Source organism: Aquarana catesbeiana, linkage group LG07 (genome assembly GCF_042186555.1).
Source record: "Aquarana catesbeiana isolate 2022-GZ linkage group LG07, ASM4218655v1, whole genome shotgun sequence".
NCBI lineage: Eukaryota > Metazoa > Chordata > Amphibia > Anura > Ranidae > Aquarana > Aquarana catesbeiana.
Window position 1 is genome coordinate 23,280,675 of NC_133330.1, and position 23,318 is coordinate 23,303,992.

General features: G+C 45.5%; 1 protein-coding gene across 1 annotated transcript in view; it reads left to right on the forward strand.

Annotated features, from left to right (window-relative positions):
- Positions 1–1,182: 1,182 nt before the first annotated feature.
- The window catches only part of GRIP2 (glutamate receptor interacting protein 2), a 121,720-nt gene continuing 99,584 nt past the window's right edge, over positions 1,183–23,318 (forward strand). The window contains 8 exon segments of the mRNA XM_073591882.1: positions 1,183–1,233; positions 4,357–4,453; positions 7,594–7,626; positions 7,629–7,673; positions 16,963–17,098; positions 17,207–17,352; positions 17,822–17,908; positions 20,792–20,867. Of these exon segments, the coding sequence (XP_073447983.1) occupies positions 1,183–1,233; positions 4,357–4,453; positions 7,594–7,626; positions 7,629–7,673; positions 16,963–17,098; positions 17,207–17,352; positions 17,822–17,908; positions 20,792–20,867 (671 nt within the window).

Below are 23,318 nucleotides of genomic sequence, written 5' to 3' on the forward strand. Positions count from 1 at the left end.
GGTGATACGTGGTGGTACAGAGTGATTCATGGTGGTACAGGGTGATACATGGTGGTACATGGTGATACATGGTGGTACATGGTGATACATGGTGGTACATGGTGATACATGGTGGTACAGAGTGATATGTGGTGGTACAGAGTGATACGTGGTGGTACATGGTGGTACAGAGTGATACATGGTTGTACAGAGTGATACATAGTGGTACATGGTGATACAGAGTGATACGTGGTGATACGTGGTGATACGTGGTGATACGTGGTGGTACATGGTGGTACATGGTGATACATGGTGGTACAGAGTGATACATGGTGGTGCATGGTGATACATGGTGGTGCATGGTGGTACATGGTGATACATGGTGGTACATGGTGATACATGGTGGTACATGGTGATACATGGTGGTACATGGTGATACATGGTGGTACATGGTGATACATGGTGGTACATGGTGGTACAGACTGATACGTGGTGATACATGATGGTACAGAGTGATACGTGGTGGTGCAGAGTGGTACGTGGTGGTACGTGGTGGTACATGGTGATACATGGTGGTACATGGTGGTACAGAGTGATACGTGGTGGTACAGAGTGATACGTGGTGGTACAGAGTGATACGTGGTGGTACAGAGTGATACGTGGTGGTACAGAGTGATACGTGGTGGTACAGAGTGATACGTGGTGGTACAGGGTGATACATGGTGTACATGGTGATACATGGTGGTACAGAGTGATACGTGGTGGTACAGGGTGATATATGGCAGTCATTTAGGATATATATGGTGAAACACTAGTGGGAAGAATGCTCCTTACATTGGTGGTCTGTGGTAAAAAAATGCTGCTTACTTCTGAGTAGAAAAGCCTTCCCCTCGTCAGTGTGCTGCAGGAAAGGATCCTTTGTGCTGGGTGTAGAAGCAGTGGTCACTCTGCATAGGTCCCACACACATGCTTGCTAAGACAGACATATAGATTTCCAGTCAGTAATGCTTGTGCTCTTTGCTGATTTGGAGAGCTGACCTCTGCGGAGGGATGAATATGTTGTTGGACCTTTACCATCTTTTTGATTTTTTTTTTTTTCCTTAAAAAAAAAAAAAAAAAAAAAAAAAAAAAAAAATGTAACAATTACCATCAAAATACAAAAATAAAATAAACTCTCATCCATTATGCATCTGATAAGCTGTAATGAGTCGCCTGTACAAGGAAATGGAATACCAGAAAAGTAATGGAGAGCCGGTGAGGCTGCATCCATACAAATGTTCATCAGTGCGTATTGTAATCATCAGCATGCGGGGGGCAGCGGTTCACTTTCTGGGTGCTCTATGCTGTATCCCCCCATCGGAGGCAGGCTGGTGGGGGATGGTAATTATCAGCGGTGCTCCAAAAAAACCTTTTTATAAGGATACCGGCAACATCTGCCAGTGACTGCGACAGAGTAGAGCGAGGACACATTCATTTCAAACTGTAGATGAATATTTACTAATGATAAAAAGAATATACGAAAATTCCAATTTACTGTTATTATGTTGAAAAGCGGTCCTGGAATAATCAGTGCGGCCGGACCAATACTTCATAAAACCACTCACTTACAATTCATTTTTCTTTGGCAATAAAACCAGGCCTAAAAAATGGTTTGGGTCTTTGCTTCTCGTAGGGAGGCTGTAAAGCACAGAATTGCTCTGCAGTCCCATCTAGAAGCACTGTGAAAATCCTGCTGAATTTAGTTAAGAGTGCTTTACTGTTTTCCTAAATGTATCAAATGCTGTAACTGTGTTATGTTCATTAATTTAAAAAATAATTCCCCCAGCCTCCCTCCTAACCTCCTCAATACCCAGTCGTTTCTTAACCACCCTTCCTTCGCATGTCTGTACTGACCTCCACCAATGGCGGCGCGGCCTGGCTGGTAAAGATCTAGTATGGGGTTCTTTTTGGGCATTTCCTATTAAGCTTGTTTGTTTTTCTGGCTGGGCTGTGGAGGAGAGGGTCATGACAATCTGTATTGAGGGGGCAGGGATGAATGGGGATATATAGATAGATATATATATCTATATATATATATCTATCTATCTATATATATATATATATATATATATATATATATATATATATATATAGATAGATAGATAGATAGATAGATAGATAGATAGATAGATAGATAGATAGATAGATAGATAGATAGAGATAGATAGAGATATCTATCTATATATATATAGATAGATAGATAGATAGATATATCTATCTATATATATATATATATATATATCTATATATATATATATATATATATATATATACCATCGACATAGGGGCACTTTTTTCTTCTCAGTGACACCACCAACAAGGGGTCACTTATTCCTCTGTGACACCACCAAGGAGTTACTTCTTCCTTTCAGTGACACAACCACCAAGGAGTTACTTATTCCTTTCAGTGACACCACCACCAAGGAGTTACTTCTTCCTTTCAGTGACACAACCACCAAGGAGTTACTTATTCCTTTCAGTGACACCACCACCAAGGAGTTACTTCTTCCTTTCAGTGACACAACCACCAAGGAGTTACTTATTCCTTTAAAACCACTTCCCTACCGCACATAGTCAAATGACGTCCTTGACTTTGTGTGGGGATATCTGAATGATGCCTGCAGCTACAGGCATCATTCAGATATCATTCTTTCCAGCCGGCGATTCTGTGCACAATAAGAATGATCATCAGTTCCACCGCTGGATCGTTCTTATAGGCGACAGGAGGGGACGACCAACCCCCCTCCCGCCGCCATCCGGTGCTTCTCCGTGCTCTCCCGTGCCATTGGGGGGCCTGGATGATTACGATAGAAATGACCAGATGGTCACCGGTCATCTCTATGACTGTTGGCGGCCCGGGCGCGACGTTATGATGTCAACAAACCCGCGATCGCGGCTGTCAGCATGAGATCGGTGAATTTTTTTTTTTCTCGATCTCATGCTTACCAGCCTGGAGGAGAGATGTGGGGTCTTATTGACCCCGCATCTCTCCATAAAGAGGACCTGTCACGAATGATTCCTATTACAAGGGATGTTTACGTTCCTTGTAATAGGAATAAAAGTGATCAACAAAAAATTTTAATAAAAGTGTAAAAATATAAAAAATTAAGTAAAAAAAAAAAAAAAAAATTAAAACGCCCCTGTCCCCGGTAGCTTGCGCTCAGAAGTGAACGCACATGCAAGTCCCACCCACATATGTAAACGCCGTTCAGACCACAAAACATGTGAGGTATCGCCGCATGCGTTGGAGTGCGTGCAACAATTCTAGCACTAGACCTCCTCTGTATCTCTAAACTGGTAACCTGTACGAATTTTCAAAGCATCGCCTATGGAGATTTTTAAGTACCGAAGTTTGGCGCCATTCCATGACTGTGCGCAATTTTAAAGCGTGACATGTTGGGTATCTATTTACTCGGCATAACATCATCTTTCATGTTATATAAAAAAAAATTGGCTAACTTTACTGTTTTTTGTTATTTTTTTTAATTCATGAAACCGTTTTTTTTTCCAAAGAAAAGGCGTTTTGAAAAATTATTGCGCAAACACCGTGCGAGATAAAAAGTTGCAATGACCGCCATTTTATTCCCTAGGGTGTCTGCTAAAAAAAACCTATATAATGTTTGGGGGTTCTGAGTAATTTTCAAGCAAAATAATTATGATTTTTACATGTAGGAGAGGAGTGCCATAATAGGCCCGGTATGGAAGTGGTTAAGTGACACCACCAAGGGGTCACTTATTCCCCTGTGACACCACCAACAAGGAGTTACTTATTCCTTTTAGTGACACCACCGCCGAGTGGACTTTTTTTTTTTTTCCTTTCATTGCATGCAGCAAACTTTACAAACAACTTGTACCGCTATGGACTCTGTCCCGTTCTCCATCCAACTTGGGGGGGATGGGGTTGGGAGGTGTCTAATAGTCGAAGGGTGACGGGAAGTTTCCATCTTTGCCCTGGACATTGGGTGACCTTGTCCCGTCATCTATAGATATAACACATTGTGTGAGTGTTGTCACTCTAGGACAGGAAATGCATTACTGGCAGGATCACAAGTTGAAAATAAGATAAATAAAATGCAGCCACCATATCTAGAGGACTGGAAAGCTGCAATATATGACTTTTTTTTTTTTTTGTTCTTGGATTTACACAATACACATATCCCAACAGTCTCCCCAATTTTAAAATGTAATCCCCCCCCATCCATAAATCTTTACTTTAATGGTGATGCCTCTTCCAATGCAGTGCAATGACAATGTGATGGATTTGCGTCCTTTGTCTGTACGAGGCGGGGAGACCATCTCCAGTAATCTCTGGCATCGTCTTTTTTTGTCTTCTTGCAGTTTACAGCCTCGTCTCACTTTTGTGATTTCAATCTCCGGGAAGCCATTGATGGGAAATGTTATTTGTGGAAATGTTTGGCTGTCTCGGGCCGATGCGGTCCTTGAAGTCGCTTATCTGGTGACAGATTAAAAAAGAAAGTAGTATGTTATACAGCAAACTTTACAGCCTGCGTACAAAATGTCAAAACTTTGCGAGTCGGACGCGTAGCCTTGGAAAAAGTAGAGATGATGGCAACAAAATAGAACTATGGCCTCCAGTGAAAGAAAAAAAAAAAAGTGCTGCAATACTTCATTATAAGTAGATCTGCACTTACAGCTTTCTTACGCACACAAATACCTGTTGATCCTGCCAGTGACATCCATCTCATGTTGTTTCCTGTGACTTAGTGACAACAACGCTGCACTGCTCCAGAATTCACAGCAGAGTTGTCACTCTCACATAGTCTGTGTCTGCTTGCACTACAATGGGTTGGGAAAAAAAAAGTCTCAGGGGGTGTGACTATCAGCATTGGCCTGATTAGCCTGCAGCTTGTCAATCAGCACCTGAGCACACCTAGTCCCGCCCAGTGGTGTATTTTGGATTTGTGCTGCCCTAGGCAAGACTAAAATCCCTTCCTTCTTATGTGGCTATGCGGGGTCTCTGCTGGCTGTGTGGGGTCTCTGGTGGACTGTGGGGTAGTAACCCCCCCCCCCCCCCACTAGCCTGTCACAGTGCTCCCCCCAAACCTGTCACTAGCCTTCCACCTTCCACAGTGCTCCCCCACCCACTAGGAGAAGAGATAAGAATAAGTAGGAGAGATTGGGGACATGATAAAGGAGAGAAAAGGAAGTAAGGGGGGGGGAGAGAGAGAGAGAGAGGGAAAGGAGAGAGAGGGAGGGGGGAGTGAGAGGAGAGAGCGAGGCGGGGGGCGAGAAAGAGCGAGGCGGGGGGCATGAGAGAGGGGGGTGGGGGCGAGAGAGAGAGAGAGAGGGGGGGGCAGGGGCAGGAGAGAGAGAAAGAGAGAGGGGGCAGGGGCAGGAGAAAGAGAGAGAGGGGGGGAGTGAGAAGAGAGAGAGGCGGGGGGCAGGAGAGAGGTGCGGGGGTGAGAGAGGGAGAGAGAGGGGGAGAGAGAGAGGGGGGAGTGAGGCGAGAGAGAGAGGCGGGGGAGAGAGAGAAGGGGCAGGGGCGAGAGAGAGAGAGGGAGAGAGAGAGGGGGGAGTGAGAGGCGGGGGAGAGAGAGAGAGAGAGAGAGAGAGGGGCGGGGGGCGAGAGAGGGGGAGGAGAGAGAGGGAGAGAAGGGGAGAGCGAGAGGGGGGGAGAGAGAGAGGGGGGGAGAGAGAGAGGGGGGAGAGAGAGGGGGGGGAGAGAGAGAGAGGGGGGGAGAGAGAGGGGGGGGAGAGAGAGAGCGGGGAGAGAGAGGGGAGAGAGAGAGGTGGGGGAGAGAGAGAGATGCGGGGGGCGTTAGAGGGGCAGGGGGAGAGAGAGAGGCGGGGGCGAGAGAGGCGGGGTGGGAGAGAGAGGCGGGGTGAGAGAGAGAGGCGGGGCAAGAGAGGCGGGGTGAGAGGCGGGGCAAGAGAGGTGGGGTGAGAGGCAGGGTGAAAGAGAGGCGGGCAAGAAAGAGAGGCGGGGCGATAGAGAGAGGCGGTGGCGAGATAGAGAGAGATGGGTGAGAGAATGTACTCACATTACTGATCTGATTGCACGAGGTTATTTAACAACAAGCCCTTTCTTCCACTTTAAAGTATATGTAAACCCAATCACTAGAAATTCATATAAGCTTTAACATGTTAATGTAACCACTTCCCGCCCGCCCTCAATGTACTGCGGACTGGCAGTGTAGGCAAAGCGGCATACCCATACGTCGCTGCCTACGTCCGGGTTTAGGGCGTGTGCATGCGCACCCATGGCCAGCGGGAGCCTGTCAGCAAGTCCCGGCCAATGACCTGCTGATCGGCTGTGTCCAGTCACAGCCCAGAGCTCTGTGTTGACAATCAACACAGGGCTCTGCACAGAGAGAATGATCTCTCTGTTTCTCATCCCTGCTAAGCAGGGATGAGAAACTTAAAGATCTGTTTGTAAAAGCAGCACACTGTACATACATTACACATATTTACCCACACATTTAAACTCTTGATCTAACCTGATGTTAACCCCTTCCCACCCAGTGTCATTAGTACAGTGACAGTGTATAGTATTATCACTGTATTAGTGTCAGTGGCAGTTAGTCAGTTCTCCCCCAGCTTCAGTTAGTGCCGGATTGGACACCGCAATATTACAGTCCCATTATAAGTCACTATTTGCCGCCATTAGTTGTATAAATAAATAAATAAAAATTCCAGTACATATCCCATAGTTTGTAGAAGCTGTAACTTTCATGCAAACCAATCACTATTCACTTATTGGGATTTTTATAAAAGACATTTAGCAGAATACATTTTGGCCAAAATTTATGAAGAACGTTTGATTGAAAGCTCTATTTGTGTAAAAAAAATAAGATAAATAAATACGGTAAATAAAACCCAGTTCAAAAGCTTTATTTGTGTAAAAAAAAAAAAATGTAAATTTAGTTTGGGGTACAGGGAAGATACCTGCATGTCTGCCACCATCTAAAGTCTATGAGCTGCCTAAAGCTGGCCATACGTGGACTGAAATTCAGCCGGGACCATCCGAATTGTGATCCATGTATGGCCCCTGTGGTTGTACAGAAGTCAATCTAGCGATGACTGTGCAGCCGCCCTGTCGGATTTTCCCCATTTGATCAGAGCTGCAGTCTGAAGCTTGCAATGCTGATCAGTGTGTATTCTGATAACAGGGAAGGAAGTCTCCCCACTGTCAGAATACAATAGCTCAGCAGGAGGATTCCCTGTCCACCTCCAAGTCTGTGAATGAGGGAATCGGGTCAGTTTTTTTTTTTTTTACGTTCAACCCACAGATTAAAAACTGACCCATCTATGGCAGGCTTAAGCCTGGGTACTGAAACAGGAGGAGCAGTAAAGCACAGCCACTATGCTGCAATACTAAGCGGAGATGCCAGTGTGTATATGGACTCCATAAATAATACCATCCTTTTCAGCATAGACGAGGTGTACAAACCATAAACGCATGGCGGCCATAAACCTATTCATATCATTTGCTGATTTGTATTTATATGAACACAAATAAACTGCAGTCGTTTCTATTGTAAAGATGACTTGAGTCTGATTTCCAACCTATTATTTTTCTAGTCCTTAGTCCTTTTTTATTGTCCTCTTTTCCAGATGACGGCCCGTATTCGAAAGGCGGCAAAGATCCGACGGCAACGATGTTGCTTTGGTGTCCCGGCGTCAAAGTATTCCAGGTGAGAAGATAAAAGGCTTAAAGGGTAAATCCGCTTTCGTAAGAAAAAAGTAACTACAAAAATAAAAAATGATCTAGAATATACAATTGCTACACAAGATTTATTGTAATTGAATGTTAATAAAAATGATCTTTCCTTTTCAATCTGCAGCTGCTATAATTTTCTGTAAAATGCCAACCTGGAGGCGTTCTGTACACAGATGGTATACAGAACCCCCCCAGAAATGTCTTTTCCTCTTTGTGTGATTGGCTCACTGATTTTCCCAGAGGTCCGCACTGAGATACAAGTCAGATTTTGGGCATCTCCTGCAACAAAAATTTCTATTTTGGTGAGATACTCCACAAAAGGGAAATCACGTCTAAACGGATGCAGACCCTGCCACTTTCCTCATTAGAGACCTGCAAGTGCAGCAGCTGATTGATAATTATAAAATCACTCCCATACAGATTAACATGGATACAGACAAACATTTTCTTCTATTTCTTTATTCATTCTATTTCTTCAGAATAATTATTTTTGCATACAAACTTTTTTATTTAGAAAAATATGGTGGTAATTAAAGGTAGGAATCAGCAACAAAGTTAGAAGTTACAATCCCTGCAATGTACAGAGATCACCCAGAGGGGAAAGTTTTGTTGAGAAAAAAAAAAAAAAAAGTGGTGTTGCTCTTTAACATGACTTTACTGTATCCCAATGATCGATGTGTAGAAGCCTAGATAGGTCAGCCAGGGATCACACGACATGGGATGACTGCACTAAGCCACTTAAATCTGATTCGTTGATTAGTTATTGTCTGCAAGACCACATGACCATCCATCACCCTTCCACTTCCTATAAAGCTTTACAGTGGAACCTTGGATTACAAACATAATCTGTTCCAGGAGAATGCTTGTAATCCAAAACACTCGCATAACAAAGCAAGTTTCCCTATAGAAGTCAATGGAAACGAAGATAATAATTGACTTCTATTGCATGTGGCCAGGGGTGGGGGGGGGGGGGGGCGGAGAGCCTAAGAAATACTCGGGGACAGCTCGGCTGAACCCGTAAAGCCTCAGGCTTGGGAACTGAGTATTTCCGAGTGTTTCCGAATGGCTCCGAACCGTTCCGAGTGTCACCGGCGCCCCCCCCCCGCACCTCTGGCCAAATACGGTACTGCACACCCCATTGGCTTGAATCCTGCTCATTTTGTGAGACAACACTCGCAAACCGAGGTCTGGATTTTTTTTAAAAAGTTGCTGGTCTTTCAAAACGCTCGTTAACCGTGTTACTCGTAAAAAAAGGTTCCACTGTAACTAGTTATTGAAACCCAACAAAAACTACCCTTCGTCTTTTGTTTGGTGTGAAGAGTTTGACGTGATTGCAAATGATCACCTTGTAAAACAACCCATTCAGTTTAAAAAAAATAGAAATTAAATGCAAAACATTTGTGTATAGATCTAAAAAGACATTATAAATACTTTTTTTTTTTTTTTTTTCCTTTTTTATATATGATCACATTCCCTCTGTTCTCAGCTGCATAAGAGCGGGGGGGAGGAGAAGCTGCAGCACACTGAGCTTTCCAGTGAATGGCTGTGCAATGGGGGCGTGTCTGGACAAGTCTGATCATTGGAGGAGAGCAGGTGTAACAAAGTGTAGCGCTATAGTGCTAAATAAATTAACCTTAATGAAACGTGAGGGATGAAATAAGTGTAAAACTTATATATTGAAAAAAGTATAATAAATGTGATGAAAAAAAGTCTCCAATATCTTCTAGGTATCCATCATATATACTGGTTAATCACAGTCCATTTTAAAATGAAGCAGTTCTGATCACCATGTGTGCAGTCAATACAATGGATGAAGAGTGAATGTAGTGATACCGCCACCCAAGTGAAATGGAGGCTTACCAAAAAGTTTGAACCCAAAAGAGCATACGCTCTATGGGTCAAACCAGCTTACATTGCCCACCGGCAATGAAGGGGGAGTCTTGGGAACCAGCAGTATTTGGAGTCTTGGGAGCCTTCACAAGAGGGTCTTCTCCATACAGGTGGTTATATGTCCAGAGAAGTGGCACATAGGAAATAAAAAAGGGGCCACATAGCGTGATTCCGTAAACAGGAAACATTTTTAATAAAAGTAAAACGCTTACATTAAGTAGTTTAAAAAGCGCTTAGTGTAAAATCGTGAGCGGCAGTGGAGTCCTCCCGATGCGTTTCGTCTCACTAGACTTCATCATTGGAGGAGAGCAGGCTGAGTTCCCAGCACAGCTTGAGAACTGACCACGATGTGCTCTCCTGCTTAGTGTGGTCAGTTTTTCATAGGAAAGCAGAGGGACTAGCAGGATCACCAAGGGATTTCACACAAAGGGAGCAATACAAGGAGAACAGGAGACTTTCTCATACAAGTACATGGTACAGCAGGCACATATCAGGAATATGAAATGTTGGGGGTAACAAACGCCATAAGGTGAATTTGTAGCCAAAACGTGACTCGGGAATCATTTAGAACTTGTTGACTGGTACCCAGCTGGGAAATGTTGCCTTTCTCCTTCACGGTTTGTCTTGGTGACCATGCCACAATGGCAGAACATGATAGAAACTGCAGTATATTTTATAGTTGTCCCATACACAAAAAAAAAAAAGGACTTCTTCTGGTGGAGACACCGGTTTTGGTGACCTATTCATTGCTGTGCAATATAAAGGTGCGTCTGGTACCATTCAGAGTGAATTGCATTCCATTGTCTCATTGCAATAATGTGAATGGAATTTTAGAAAGGGGACCCCCCCCCCCCCCCCCCCTCCCGCACTTTGGACAGACTTCCACATTCCTGTTATGTCTCTGGGATAAAACTGCAAAGAGATGGCAAAAAAAAATTCATAAATGTTTTGGTTACGGAGGTGTTTTACATTGTCAAATTATAGAAAGAAGATTGGGGTGGGACTATAACGGTGCCAACAGATAATAGAAACCAAAAGTAATTAAAAGATAACATTTGTTATAAACATGATATAAAAACCAATCAGATCAGATCATTGTGTTTCATTGTATGGGATTCTTGTGCTTGCAAGCGACAGTCTTTCCATCCAATTTGGATATAAGTGTTTTGGAACAGACCAATCGTCTGATGGGTATCTGCCCCCGTCCTGATTAACCCTTAGTGCATGCACGAGAAAAGATCACACTGAAACTGTGATAGGTGAGCTACTAAGGCGGGGAGCATATGTATCATTAGCACAATGTTATCTAGGTATTAGTAGTTTCTGATTGGTTGTGTCCATGTAAGGTGAACTTCCTCCAGAATCTGGGCGTCACCAAGTCGGGCGTATTTCTGAGTGGAGGCGCCATCTTAGTTTCACATTCCTTTGACACAATGGGAGGGGGTGCTACTATCGGCCATTTTCAGCAGGAATATAAAGCAGTTTATATACAGGAAAAAATATAGACTTTATAGTATAAAAAAGATGCATAGAAAATGGGCATTTTACCTGATCCATCACATAAGTTGTTCTATCTGCAGGCGCCCTCCTATGTTTATTTCAAATATTTGGCCACACCTGACCTTTGTGTGTTTTTTCTGTGGCCGCATAGTTCCCCCCTCCCCTCGTTGGTCCTGATCCCGGTGGTGACCTTATGGAGGGCCTCCTAGGATCTCTCGTGTCTTTTGGTAGGTTCGTTAATCCCCTGATGAAGCCATAAGGCGAAACATGTCGGGATATCATACGAACATATCACCTTACCTAGTGGGGGCATGGAGGAGACACAGAGGCAGGGAGAAGGAAGAACCAGCCGCTCCAGCGAGGACACAGACATTCTCCTTTTGGCCGATTGGAAACCATAAGTGTGTCCTGAGACACGATTGGCCAGGGAGTCATAAGACTCCCTGGCCAATAAGGGCTTCCTGACTGGCCGAGAGGAGAATGTGGCAGAATATTCATTTGCTAGTGTCACACAACTGGGTTTGCTCAAGGCGCACTCTCTGCGCCCCGAGCCCACCCTATTTTGAAACTTATTAGAGCCTCTGGCTCTAATAAGGTGCTTCAAAAGACACCCCCCCTGCCTATCCCTGCAATTGTAATTCATGCGCTCAGTGTCCTGAAAGGTGCCGGGTGTATGGATAGGGATGGCGGTGGGGGGGGGGGGGTGCAGCGCCCGTGCGCCCACAATGCAGGGCCGCCACTGGCCCCAGCACCATGGTAACACCATCACAAATCAAGGAGATAGGTGCAATAGATAGCATACCCACTATAAAGCCGAATAAATAATAATAGTTCTATAAAGTCTTATTGACCTGTAATATAAAGGCAGGAGAAAAAGTCCCATAAGTCCAACCACTAGGGCAGGCTAGTCCTAGGAGCAGAAGCTGGCTCTGGTAATAAGAGGGACCGTAGAAGCACCTGAAACTGCTGGAGCTGGGCTTCAGTTCTGCATTCTTTTAATAGTAGTAAAAGTAGAAAATCTACCCTAAAAAAAATTTTCAGTTATTGAACCCTCCATATTAAACAACATCTAGAACAGCATACCTCTGTCTCTCTGTTACATGGTTTGTGCTTTGCATTTTCAGCCTGCAATTTCTTTATATTCAGCCTTTCCTTCATTACTAAAGCAGCCATTCTCGACCAAGGTTCCCTGGGATCTTAGGGTTCTTTCAGAGGTTTACAGGAGTTCCTTGAGCTGTGGCTAATTGACATCCCATTTAATAGTGTCACCATAGGAAACAAAAAGGAACGGCAGAAGCGCCTCTAAGTGTAGACTGTGAGACAATTTTATTCACTCGTAAAGTTAACAACTCACATCATGGAAAAGATAGGAAAGTTTATCAATAAAAGAATCCGGTAAGATCGTCAAGTCCTCAGCAAAGAACTGTTGTGATGTGCAGGTGAAATCTGCTGTAGGGGATGAGGAAGCCGGCCGTAACCATCAAAGGCACACCGTGGACCGCAGCACAGGCACGACGATGTCACCGGTAGGAGGGTGCAACGCGTTTCTGAGCATGCACAATGCTGGCAGTGGGCATGTATGCTCCTTTCTCAAGCTTGAGAAGAGAGAGGGCATTGCTCACGCTCGCAAATGTGTCACATCCTTTTTTCGGTGATGTCATCGCGCCCGCCATGCTAACTAAGGTGAGCCTCAGCCTTCCATTTGGATAGAGGATGGTTCCGAACGGCTTCCTCATCCCCTACAGTAGGGGAGTATTAGTGTGGGGGATGGGGCGTGTTGAGGGAACCTAAATGAGAAGATCAGGTCATTTTAAAAAAAAAATTGAATAGTCCTTTCATAAAAAATGTGGACCACATTTTGTTTATACTGTGGTTGATACTGAACTTTGCTCCTCTGGCTAGCCAAATAAGACAAGTAGATCCACCATCAATAATTTGAAATGGCAAAACTCCATTGGTACTTCGACAGTTAACATCTTTAGACATGGCCAATTTCTCCCTTTTATCCAGACATGGTCAGAAGTAAAGTTCAGCCCTATTAGTGGATGTTGGATATGCTTCTCAGTAACAGGAAACACATTTGTCGGCCAGCTGTCCATACACGGCCCCTTTTGTTGCGCTGCGGCATACGTTCTCTTAGCTCCTGTGAGTAATCAGAAATCCACGGAGGTCGGCTCAGAGCTGCAGGTCGCCATAACTACAATTTTAATTTTTTGTCAGGCCAGAAATTAAACCCCAGCAAGAGAGCATTAATATCCCTGCAAGGTGCCATCTGCAGTCATATCAAGATGTGTGTGTGTGAGGAGCCGGGCCCGGGCAGCTGGTAATTCGCACAGCGGTGGGGTAGATTGATAGGACACGAATCCCCACAGAGCAGTCAGTCATCCATGAGGAATCAGATCAGAACTGTGAATGTTCATAACCCTTTCAAAGCCAGGCAGACGCTCGACTACCGCTCATAGGAGGTGTGCTGTGGAAATGATTCTGAACTACAGGCAAAGACCGCTTTAGCTAGTTGCATGATGCCCCTTCGATCTCCATTGTCTCATAGAAAGCTTTACCTATGACTTATGACTATACGTTCACCAAAAAAAATTATTAGGAACACTATGTGTCAGAAACCATGAAATCAGACCCAGACAGAAGTACAGTTAAATCACACTTGTTTAATAATAAAAGTAAAAAGAACAAACCTAGTCAAAACATAGCCAAAGTTCAGTAACCGGAACGGATAATCAGCCAAGCAGAAGTCAGGGATCAAAGTAGTGGAACAGCAAGCAGGATCTGGAGCCAGAAGGGATGTCAGCAAAGCCAGTCTTTAAACAGGAACTCAGGAGATAGTTTCTTGTGATGTGACCAAGGCGAAGGCAGGGCTCGACTGGACGGCTTAAGTAGGCAGGACTGACGAGCAGGATATCATCAACAGCTGGGTAACTGTGGAGAGATATGGGAGCTGGCAATTAGCTGACAGCTGAGCGGCCAGCTCATAGAAGGAAGGGCTGAGCCCAGCCCTGACACTATGCTAATACTGGGTTGGCCAGCTCATAGAAGGAAGGGCTGAGCCCAGCCCTGACACTATGCTAATACTGGGTTGGCCTACTAGTACTCTAAAAACATCCTCAGTTCAGCATGCCACGTATTCAATGAAAAAATAAAAAAAAGGAATGGACAGCACAGAAAAAGTAATAATGTGGCTCCCAGGCTGCAGGATGGACACCAGGGTCTTGGGCAGTGGTCACTAACGAGTGTGCCCATTAAGATCACCACCCTCAGTTTTCTGGTGAAAACTCAACATTTTTGGTTTTTACTCACTTGCTCCCTATGAATGTAGTCAATAGGAGAGATGGGGGGGAGGGAAAGCTTCCCTAAAAGAGTACAGCTAAAGCTTGTTTGGCTCTACTTCTCCTGTGGATAACAGGAGTGCAGTTTTTTTTTCCAGCAGACAGTGGTCTGAAGTCCGCTGTCTGCTGACAACACAGAGCCGGTCCAGACTCTGGAAAGATCGTGACCATATGGTTGGGATCCACCCACATGCCTGGACCGACACCCGGCTCAGCCTCTCAGCAAGTGTCTGAAAGGCTGAGCTGGCCGCTCCTGCCCCCTCCACAGTCCAGCGCTCTAGTGAGCATGGGGGGGGGGGGAGAGGCGCAGAGCAGAGAGTCGGTGACTGACAGTCACCAGCTCTCTGCTCCTGGAGCTGTGAGAACCGAGCGATCAGCGGTGTTTGATCGATTGGTTCTCAATGTTGGAGTCAGCGGGGGGGCAGATGCAGCATCCACCTAGGTAAGTATGATTAAAGAAAAAAATCTTTCCCTTACTTCTCTCTTAACAGGGCTTGATAGTGAACAGTATGAAGTGAACTGAATGGTATTCCTTCTAGTGTGATTACAAGCAATAGGCCTTGTCATCAGCTGAATTAGTTTTTGAACCCAAATATGCATTGACTACTCTTTGAATTATCCCCCTGACTTTTATTGTAATAACATTTTATCTGGACCTTTTACCAGTGGTGTGATACTTCAGTTTTCATTTTCGTTTACATTACGCTGTAAGGAGTTTGTGGACATGGTGTGGGATGCAGAAGCCGACTGCCCCGGAACCAGATTATTTATGTAAATGTCAATACTTTAAGATAGCAATACCATTATGTAGCCAAGTCCTGGGCCTCTCTAGGCCTAATGGTGACCTCCAGAGTTAGGGACAGCTGACATCCTTCTTTGCAGAATGGGTTATGAGCCATGGTGAGTGTAATGCAAGGTAGATTAATGGGCGCCAGACACTTCTTGAATGCAAACATATTTGTTTTCTCTTAAACAGAACTGTGGGAGAGAGGATTAGGGCCAGGACACCCTTTAGTAGTTGCAATGTCAATTAGCAGACTCCGAGACTTCTATAGGTGGACAGCCATGCAGGGAAAGGCACCCGGCCCAACACCACATCTGCATGTGTAGACACGCTGTCTCCTATGGCAACAATCTTGAATCGTTTTTAACAAAGGTTGTAATGAACTCTTTTACTTCCTCCACAATCCCCTTTTAGATCTTCACTCAACTGAGCTCCCAGTCTATCACCTAGACCCGCTGATCCACTGTCACTGGATCTCCTGAGCTCTTCCAATCCTCTCACTGAGTATCTTCCTCAGGCGTTACCCCTGGGTCTCTGCTGGGTCCCTAGCTTGGCACTCAGATACTCCTCAAGCGTCACCCCACTGGCCTGCTCGGTCCCTGGTTTGGCACACAATATTGCTCTGCCATCGTCGCCTCCACTGGCTAGGTCCCTGGCTTGACACCTGCTGAAGTTTCCCAATTCTTCACCGTCCCCGCTTGCTTGTTTGTGGAGCTGAACTTAGGAGAGGTAATTACCTGTGAGCGGTGAACTTCCTCTTCACCGTCCCCGGTTGGCGAGAATACTGCTCTGGTACTTGCTTCAGCTACTCATGGTGGCCCCTGGTAGTAAGATGATGGTCCCTTAGTGGCGACAGCTTCCCCTCTCCCTCCGACCATGACAGGTTCTCCGGCCAGCAGAACCGTTGCTTCTGGTTGGACTGCAAGCCGCAATCCCAACCCTAGGCTGCTCCCTTGCTTCTGGATAGGCCCTCAGACAGCCTAGCAGCCAGATGTCTCTGGGATAGGCCTCAGGCTCAGGCCTAGCAGCCCGGGGCAGCACAACACATGTCCACCCTAGCAGTCGTCCAGGTGGCACAGAACATAGATCACCTGACCCCACCCAAATAAATAGGCTCTCCCAGCAGGCCAAGGGACCTAAGAAAGTCCCTGCCCGTTGGCTGAGACACCCCATCTATTCATAATCTGTCCTTGCAATGCCCTTGTCTTATCTAATGCCACCAGATACCCGGCCATCTAGTGACAGAAGAGAGAAGTGCAGCAATTCCAGAATTATGGTGAAATCAATTATCTTCTATCAATCGGCCAAGGCAACTATCATTTGGCAGGTAAATTTGCTAACAACCCTGCCTAAACATCAGGGTGCTACAATTAGGAAAACTAATTGTAAAAAGTTTCCCAATCTACGGAAGACACCGCAGTAAAAATCTAACAGATACTAAGCCTTTCTATCATCTAACACTAAAACAAGAAATGTTTAAATCTTTATACACCACCAAAATTTCCCAACTCACACCACCTCCTCGCTCTGCTTTTTTGTTTTCTTTCCATTTTATTCCATCCTATCCCCATCATCCTATTCCTTCTTTTTCCAGTTCTTCGTTGCTATAAGGTTAGGATGAGGGTGCGACTTACACTAGCGTTACCCTAAAATAGAAGATGAGTGGAAGATAGTCAGAGAGAAGAGGTTACAGGACACAAGAACGTGTTCACCTTCTTACTAAATTATTTATTTATTTTTTTCCTCAGATGAGTTTCGGGGAGTTACCATTGTGGAGCTCATCAAGAAGGAAGGAAGCACACTGGGCCTGACCATCTCAGGGGGCACAGACAAAGATGGCAAACCTAGAGTGTCCAATCTGAGGCCAGGAGGCCTGGCAGCAAGGTGAACTTATTGTAGTCTTAATGCAACTATTGTAAAATGTCGTCATTCCTGCCTCCCAAAGTTCCTCCTGATCCTCACTAACCAATCCTCTGGACGCCTTCCTTACAGGAGTGACCAGCTGAATATCGGTGATTATATAAAGTCGGTGAATGGCATTAACTTGACGAAACTCCGCCACGAAGAGATCATCAGTTTATTGAAGAACGTGGGGGAAAGAGTTGTGCTGGAGGTGGAGTACGAGTTACCTCCAACCAGTAAGTAATGACCCATCCATTGACGTATTACGGTTGCTACCATGGGCAGAAATCTAATTACAGTGCAGGTAGAGTGGCATGAATAAATGCAAAGGGCAGGATAAAAATGGTGACTTATTCACAGTATGGCCCTCCAAATATTTGAGTTTGGGGGTTTTCAGTGTAGGGGCTCTTTAGGGCCAAGCATCGGCGCTGTCAGTGATGCCAGTTTTTAGTGGTTAAAATAGGCACAAAGCAGGCAACATCATGCCTCCTCACCACTGCAGATCACTTTTTAGAGGTCAAAGCAAGTGTACACCAGTCCTTAAACAGTTTTTTTTTTTTTTTTTCTCAGTGGGCAAAATTGGCACTGTAAATTGAGGGATCTTTAGCATGAGCGATCCTTCATCAAAAGTCATGACTACATTTCTGTGCAGCACTGTCTTCTGTTTGCTAGCACCACCTGCAACCCTTCTGTGTTGTGTTTCAGCTCCGGATAACACTGCAGCCATCATCCCAAAGACGCTGGAGATCACTCTTTGCAAAGAGGGCAACAGCTTCGGCTTCGTAATGAGAGGTAACCATAGAGGACCTATTGATGTGAGAACATTTAAAAAGCCATTCCAGGCAATGCTCAAAGCCACTGATTAATGCAAGCCAGCAGTCAAAGTCAAGTTAACTGATATCTGAGCTTTATGAAATCCATGTTAGCCAGAATCCAGAGGGCACCTCACAGGGTTTTCTGATCATGTAGTTCCTGAAGCCATTAGAAACCAGTACATTTCCTACAGTGCTTTCTTTACCTATTTGAAATAGAACTTCGTATTTAAAACGTATAGATGGACACAGTAGAAAAGGGTTAGCAGCTGCATCAAGATTTTAATTGCTGTCTTATTTCGTCATAGACAAGACTTTTTTAGGCATCGTTCACACAGGGAGTTCTACAGCATACGTTCATGCAAGGTCGTAGTGGCCCGCATGGTGATGTACAGGTGTTCTGTGCATGCAGTCGCATTTGATGTCAGTTGGGACGCAATGGCTGCACTGACATAGTCGGTGCTCCCATTATGACATAACGTGTGGGTGCGGCGTGCCTCCAAACTCGCACTGTCTGCATTTGGGGTCATGCACCCACACAGCTGTCACATTGGAAGCAGCAGCTGTGTCTGTGCAGTCACTATGTCCTAACTGACCTGAATTTTGGACTGCCTGCCCGGGGAAGCAGGGAACACCTGTTCATTCCTGTGCAGGTAAACACAGTGTATGCTGTAGTATGCCCCATGTTAACGAGGCCTTAGGCAGGCCATACGTAATGCAAATTTCATATTATTGACAAAGACCTTTCCCTATCTATTGATTGTACCCTTACACCTGCTCATTTTGAAGTTGCAAGCAGACGTTGGACTGTGGGCTGAAGTGGTTGTTTTTCACTAATAAAAACTAAAAAAGTTTAACTTTAAAGCTAAATTCCAGGATGACTAAATATGGTCTAAATCCTTGCATCATGTGTATTATTCCTGAATCTTGGTGAGATTTGTGTAATTCTTCCAGATCTCTGCAGTAATCCAGTGTGAGACTTCCTGTAATAAAGACCACTTACTGCTGCTCTCTCTCCTTGTGCAGAGTGACTGGTCTGGTCTCCGCCTCCTCCTGTGGTTTTCAGTAGTGGGTGGAGCCTACTGGGCCCCTCCCACAGCTGTCCACAGTGATGATGTCACTGCTACTTTTCCAATATAATATCTGGGTTTATAAATGCATTTTATGAACACAAAGTGGATTTATATCCTTGGCGGCTATTGAGGAATATATTGAAATGAAAGTTTTGGTGTCAAGAGTCCCAGCTTTCAATATGCAGAATAATAGGAAAACTTTTATATACAATCAGGGGTTACTAAAATTAAACTCCTATAAAACGCTCCTGACCACTTCCTGTTCCCTTTACATACCAGAATCACAAACCTAACTATTGCAAATCCTTTGCTTATTAAAAAGCGGCATGAATAGCATGACTTGTGTGCTCATTTGCTTGATAAATCCCATCATTGTATGTGTTCATGTGGGACGTATTCTGACCGATGGCATTAAGGTCTCCATGTAGAAGCAAAGGAAGGGCTTAAGACCTTCACCAAAATGTAAAATTTATATGTTGCACCCTGATGTTTAGGCAGAGTTGCTATCAAATTTATTTGCCAAGTGATAGTTGCCATGGCTGCTTGATAGTAGGTCAATTGATTTCACCCTAATTCTGGAATTGCTGCACTTCTCTCTTCTGTCACTAGATGGCTGGGTATCCGGTGGCATAAAATAAGACCAGGGCATTGCAAGGACAGATTTGGAATGAATGGGGTGTCTCAGCCAATGGGCAGGGACTTTCTTGGGTCCCTTGGCCTCCTCGGAGAGCCTATTTATTTGGGTGGAGTCAGGTGATCAGTGTTCTGTGCCACCTGGACGGCTGTCTGGGTGGACGTGTGTTGTGCTGCCCTGGGCTGCTAGGCCATAAGCCTTGGACCTATCCCAGGGACATCTGTCTGCTAGGCTGTCGGAGGGCCTATCTAGAAGCAAGAGAGCAGCGTAGGGTTAGGATTGCGGCTAGCAGTCCAACTAAAGAGAAACGGTTCTGCAGGCCGGAGAACCAGCAGTGGTTGGAGGTAGAGGGGAAGCTGTCACCACTAAAGGACCATCCACCTTGCTACCAGAGACCATTGGGAGTAGCTGAAGCAATTACCAGAGCAGTATTCTCACTAGCCAGGGACAGTGAAGAATCGGGAAACCTCAGCAGGTGCCAAGGCCGGGACCCAGCCAGTGGAGGTGATGCTTGTAAAGCATTATCTGCAGGGACCAAGCAGGCCAGTGGGGTGACACTTGAGGAGTATCTGTGAGTGCCAATCTAGGGACCCAGCAGGGATACGGGGGGTGACACTTGAGGAAAATACTGAGTGAGAAGATTGGAAGGGCTCAGAAGACCCAGTGGCGAGTGGATCTGTTAGTCTATTGAAAGCCTGGGAGCTCAGCGGAGTGAAGTTCTACAATAGGAGATTGTAGGAGAAGTGAAGGAGTTTGTTGCAACCTTTGTTAGAAACTGTTACAAGACTGTTGCCATAGGAGACAGCGTTCCTACTCATGCAGATGTGGTGTCTGGCTAGATACCTTTCCCTGCATGGCTGTCTGCCTATAGAAGTCTTGGAGTTTTCCAATTAACATTGCAACTACTTAATGGTGTCCTGGCCCCAACCTTCTCTCCCACAGTTCTATTTAAGAGACAATAAATCTCTTCTCAAGAAGTGTCTAGCACACATCAATCTACCTTGCATTACACCCACCATGCCTTGTAACCCACTCTACACAGAAGGATGTGAGCTGTCGTTAACCCTGAAAGTCATCATTAGGCCTCAGGGGCCCCGGGACTTGGCTACATATATTTTTATCATCTTCTTCTTTTCTTTTTTTTTTTGTTTTGTAGGTGGGGCACAAGAAGACTGGCACAAGTCTAGGCCTTTGGTCATAACCTACGTGAGGCCGGGAGGACCAGCGGACAGGTATCGGATCGGCACTAAATTCTCTATCCATCATGTCCCCATCATTCCACCCAGCCTGTCTGCTGTACCGCAACATCTGTGTGCCAGCGCAGATTGGGTTAAATGATGCGATTTGCAGGGGCAGCAGCAGGATCAGCAGCCTGGCGCTTTCATAAATCCGTTCCGATATTACTTAATGCATTCCGCGAGCGAGCGACATATTGCAAATGGCATTTAATGTCACTTTAATTCCAGAGCAGACAATTTTGGAAATAGGATACATATGACAGATCAGGGCGCTAAGTCGTTTCTGCTCTTAAATAAATGTTCTTGCATGGAAAAAAAATGATATTGTAACAGCATAATCTGCTTTACACGCCTTAAGCTGTGTGAAGGAAGTGCACTGTGTAAAAGCTTTACCTGTGTTATGGAGAGCCCAGCCCTTCCTGCATGTTATGAGTCCTCTTGGCAATGTCAAGGCAATGGTTCTGCACTCTTCCCAGTCTGCTGGTCACATGATTGCCTGTCACATTTCTGGAATTGGTCGCTCTGTTTGCTTTTACTAACTGCTTTAAGGATAGGGATACCCAGGGGTCAGGATAGAGGGGTGGGCAGGAGGGGCAGCCGCCCTTGGTGCAATGGCTGGGGAGTTCCCCCTCACAGCACCAGTGGCGGCTGGTACTCAAAATTTTTGGGGGGGTGCAAACAAACTGAAAAAATCTGAAAAAAAACCCCCATCAATTGCAGCCTCACTGTGCCCATCAATTTCCGCCACTGTGCCCATCAAATTCCGCCACTGTGCCATCAAACGCAGCCGCTGTGCCCATCAATTGCACAAACCTGATAGGTGTCCAATCACAGCGCCTGTCGTTTCAGCCAATCAGGTGACGGGTAACAGATCCGAGCCTGATTGGCGGAGAGGCGGTTTAGTGTTAGGAAAGCGAATATTAATTCGCTTTTCTAACACAGCTGAGTGATGCCTATTAGAGCCTATGGCTCTAATCAGGTGCTTCAATCCCCCCCCCCCAAACTACGCTGCTGTAATTCAGGCGCCCAGCGCCCGAAAAGGGGCCGGGCGCCTGAATGGGGGATGGCAGCGGCGGCCATAGATGGATTCATACATTGCATGAATCTATCTATTGGTGCTAGAGGGGGTGGCAGGAGAGAGGGGGCAGCCCCTGTGCGCCCTTATGAATGCACCGGCACTGCACAGCACTCTCCAGAACAGTGACTGGCAACCTGTGGGATGTGGCTTTATGTCTGCTCGGTTACTTCTGTCACATCGTGCTCCAACATGCCCACTCTCCACCCCATTTGCCCACAGCTGACATGAAAGTCACACCGTGAATGTGTAACTATCTTCTAGCTGCTTGAAAGAAAGTGATTGGCCATGCATATGTAGTGCACACTTCATGCCAAACATGGGCAGCCGGAGAAAGGGGGCAGAGAAGGGGCGCAGAGCAATACACCCATTCTATGACATGCATTATCAGCAGGGGAGGGGAGCACAGTTCCACATCCTTGCCCGTGGTGCTGGATGAACCTCTCCGGGTACTGGGGGTATCTGCTCCTACAGTGAGGGGAAAAAGGTATTTGAACCCCTGCTGATTTTGTACGTTTGCCCACTGACAAGAAATTATCAGTCTATCATTTTAATGGTCGGTTTATTTTTACAGTGAGAGACAGAATAACAACAACAAAATCCTGAAAAATGCATTTCAAAAACGTAAAAAGATTTGCATTTTAATGAGTGAAATTAGTATTTTACCCCTTTGCAAAACATGACTTAGGACTTGGTGGCAAAACCCTTGTTGGCAATCAGAGATCAGACGTTTCTTGTAGTTGGCCACCAGGTTTGCACACATCTCAGGAGGGATTTTGTCCCACTCCTCTTTGCAGATCCTCTCCAAGTCATTAAGGTTTTGAGGCCGACGTTTGGTAACTGGAACCTTCAGCTCCCTCCACATATTTTCTATGGGATTAAGGTCTGGAGACTGGCTAGGCCACTCCAGGACCTTAAAGAGGAAGTAAACCCTGGTGGGTTTTACTTCCTCTTTATTTCCCAGCAAAGGTAAAGCATAATGCATAGTAGCCCATTATGTGTCACTTACCTGAAACCGAAACCTGCTATGTCACTGCTGTCCCCACTAGTGGTGAGCATCCATCTTCACCCCTCTTCCTTCCGTGGCCGCGAACTCCGTCTCTGGGACTGGCCAGAATCGCGTGACGTCACTCCCGTGCATGAAGCCGCCAGTCACGGCATGACCCCTATTAGAAACGGCACAACGTGCCCTTTCTAAAGTGCGCATGCGCCGAAGTCATCGGCGCTCGGCTTTTTTGTAAATATCTCCTAAACCGTGGAGGTTTAGGAGATATTTCCAGCACCTACAGGTAAGCTTTAATATAGGCTTACCTATAGGTAAAAGTGGTTGTACAGGGTGTACAACCCCTTTTAAAGGGGATATAAACCCT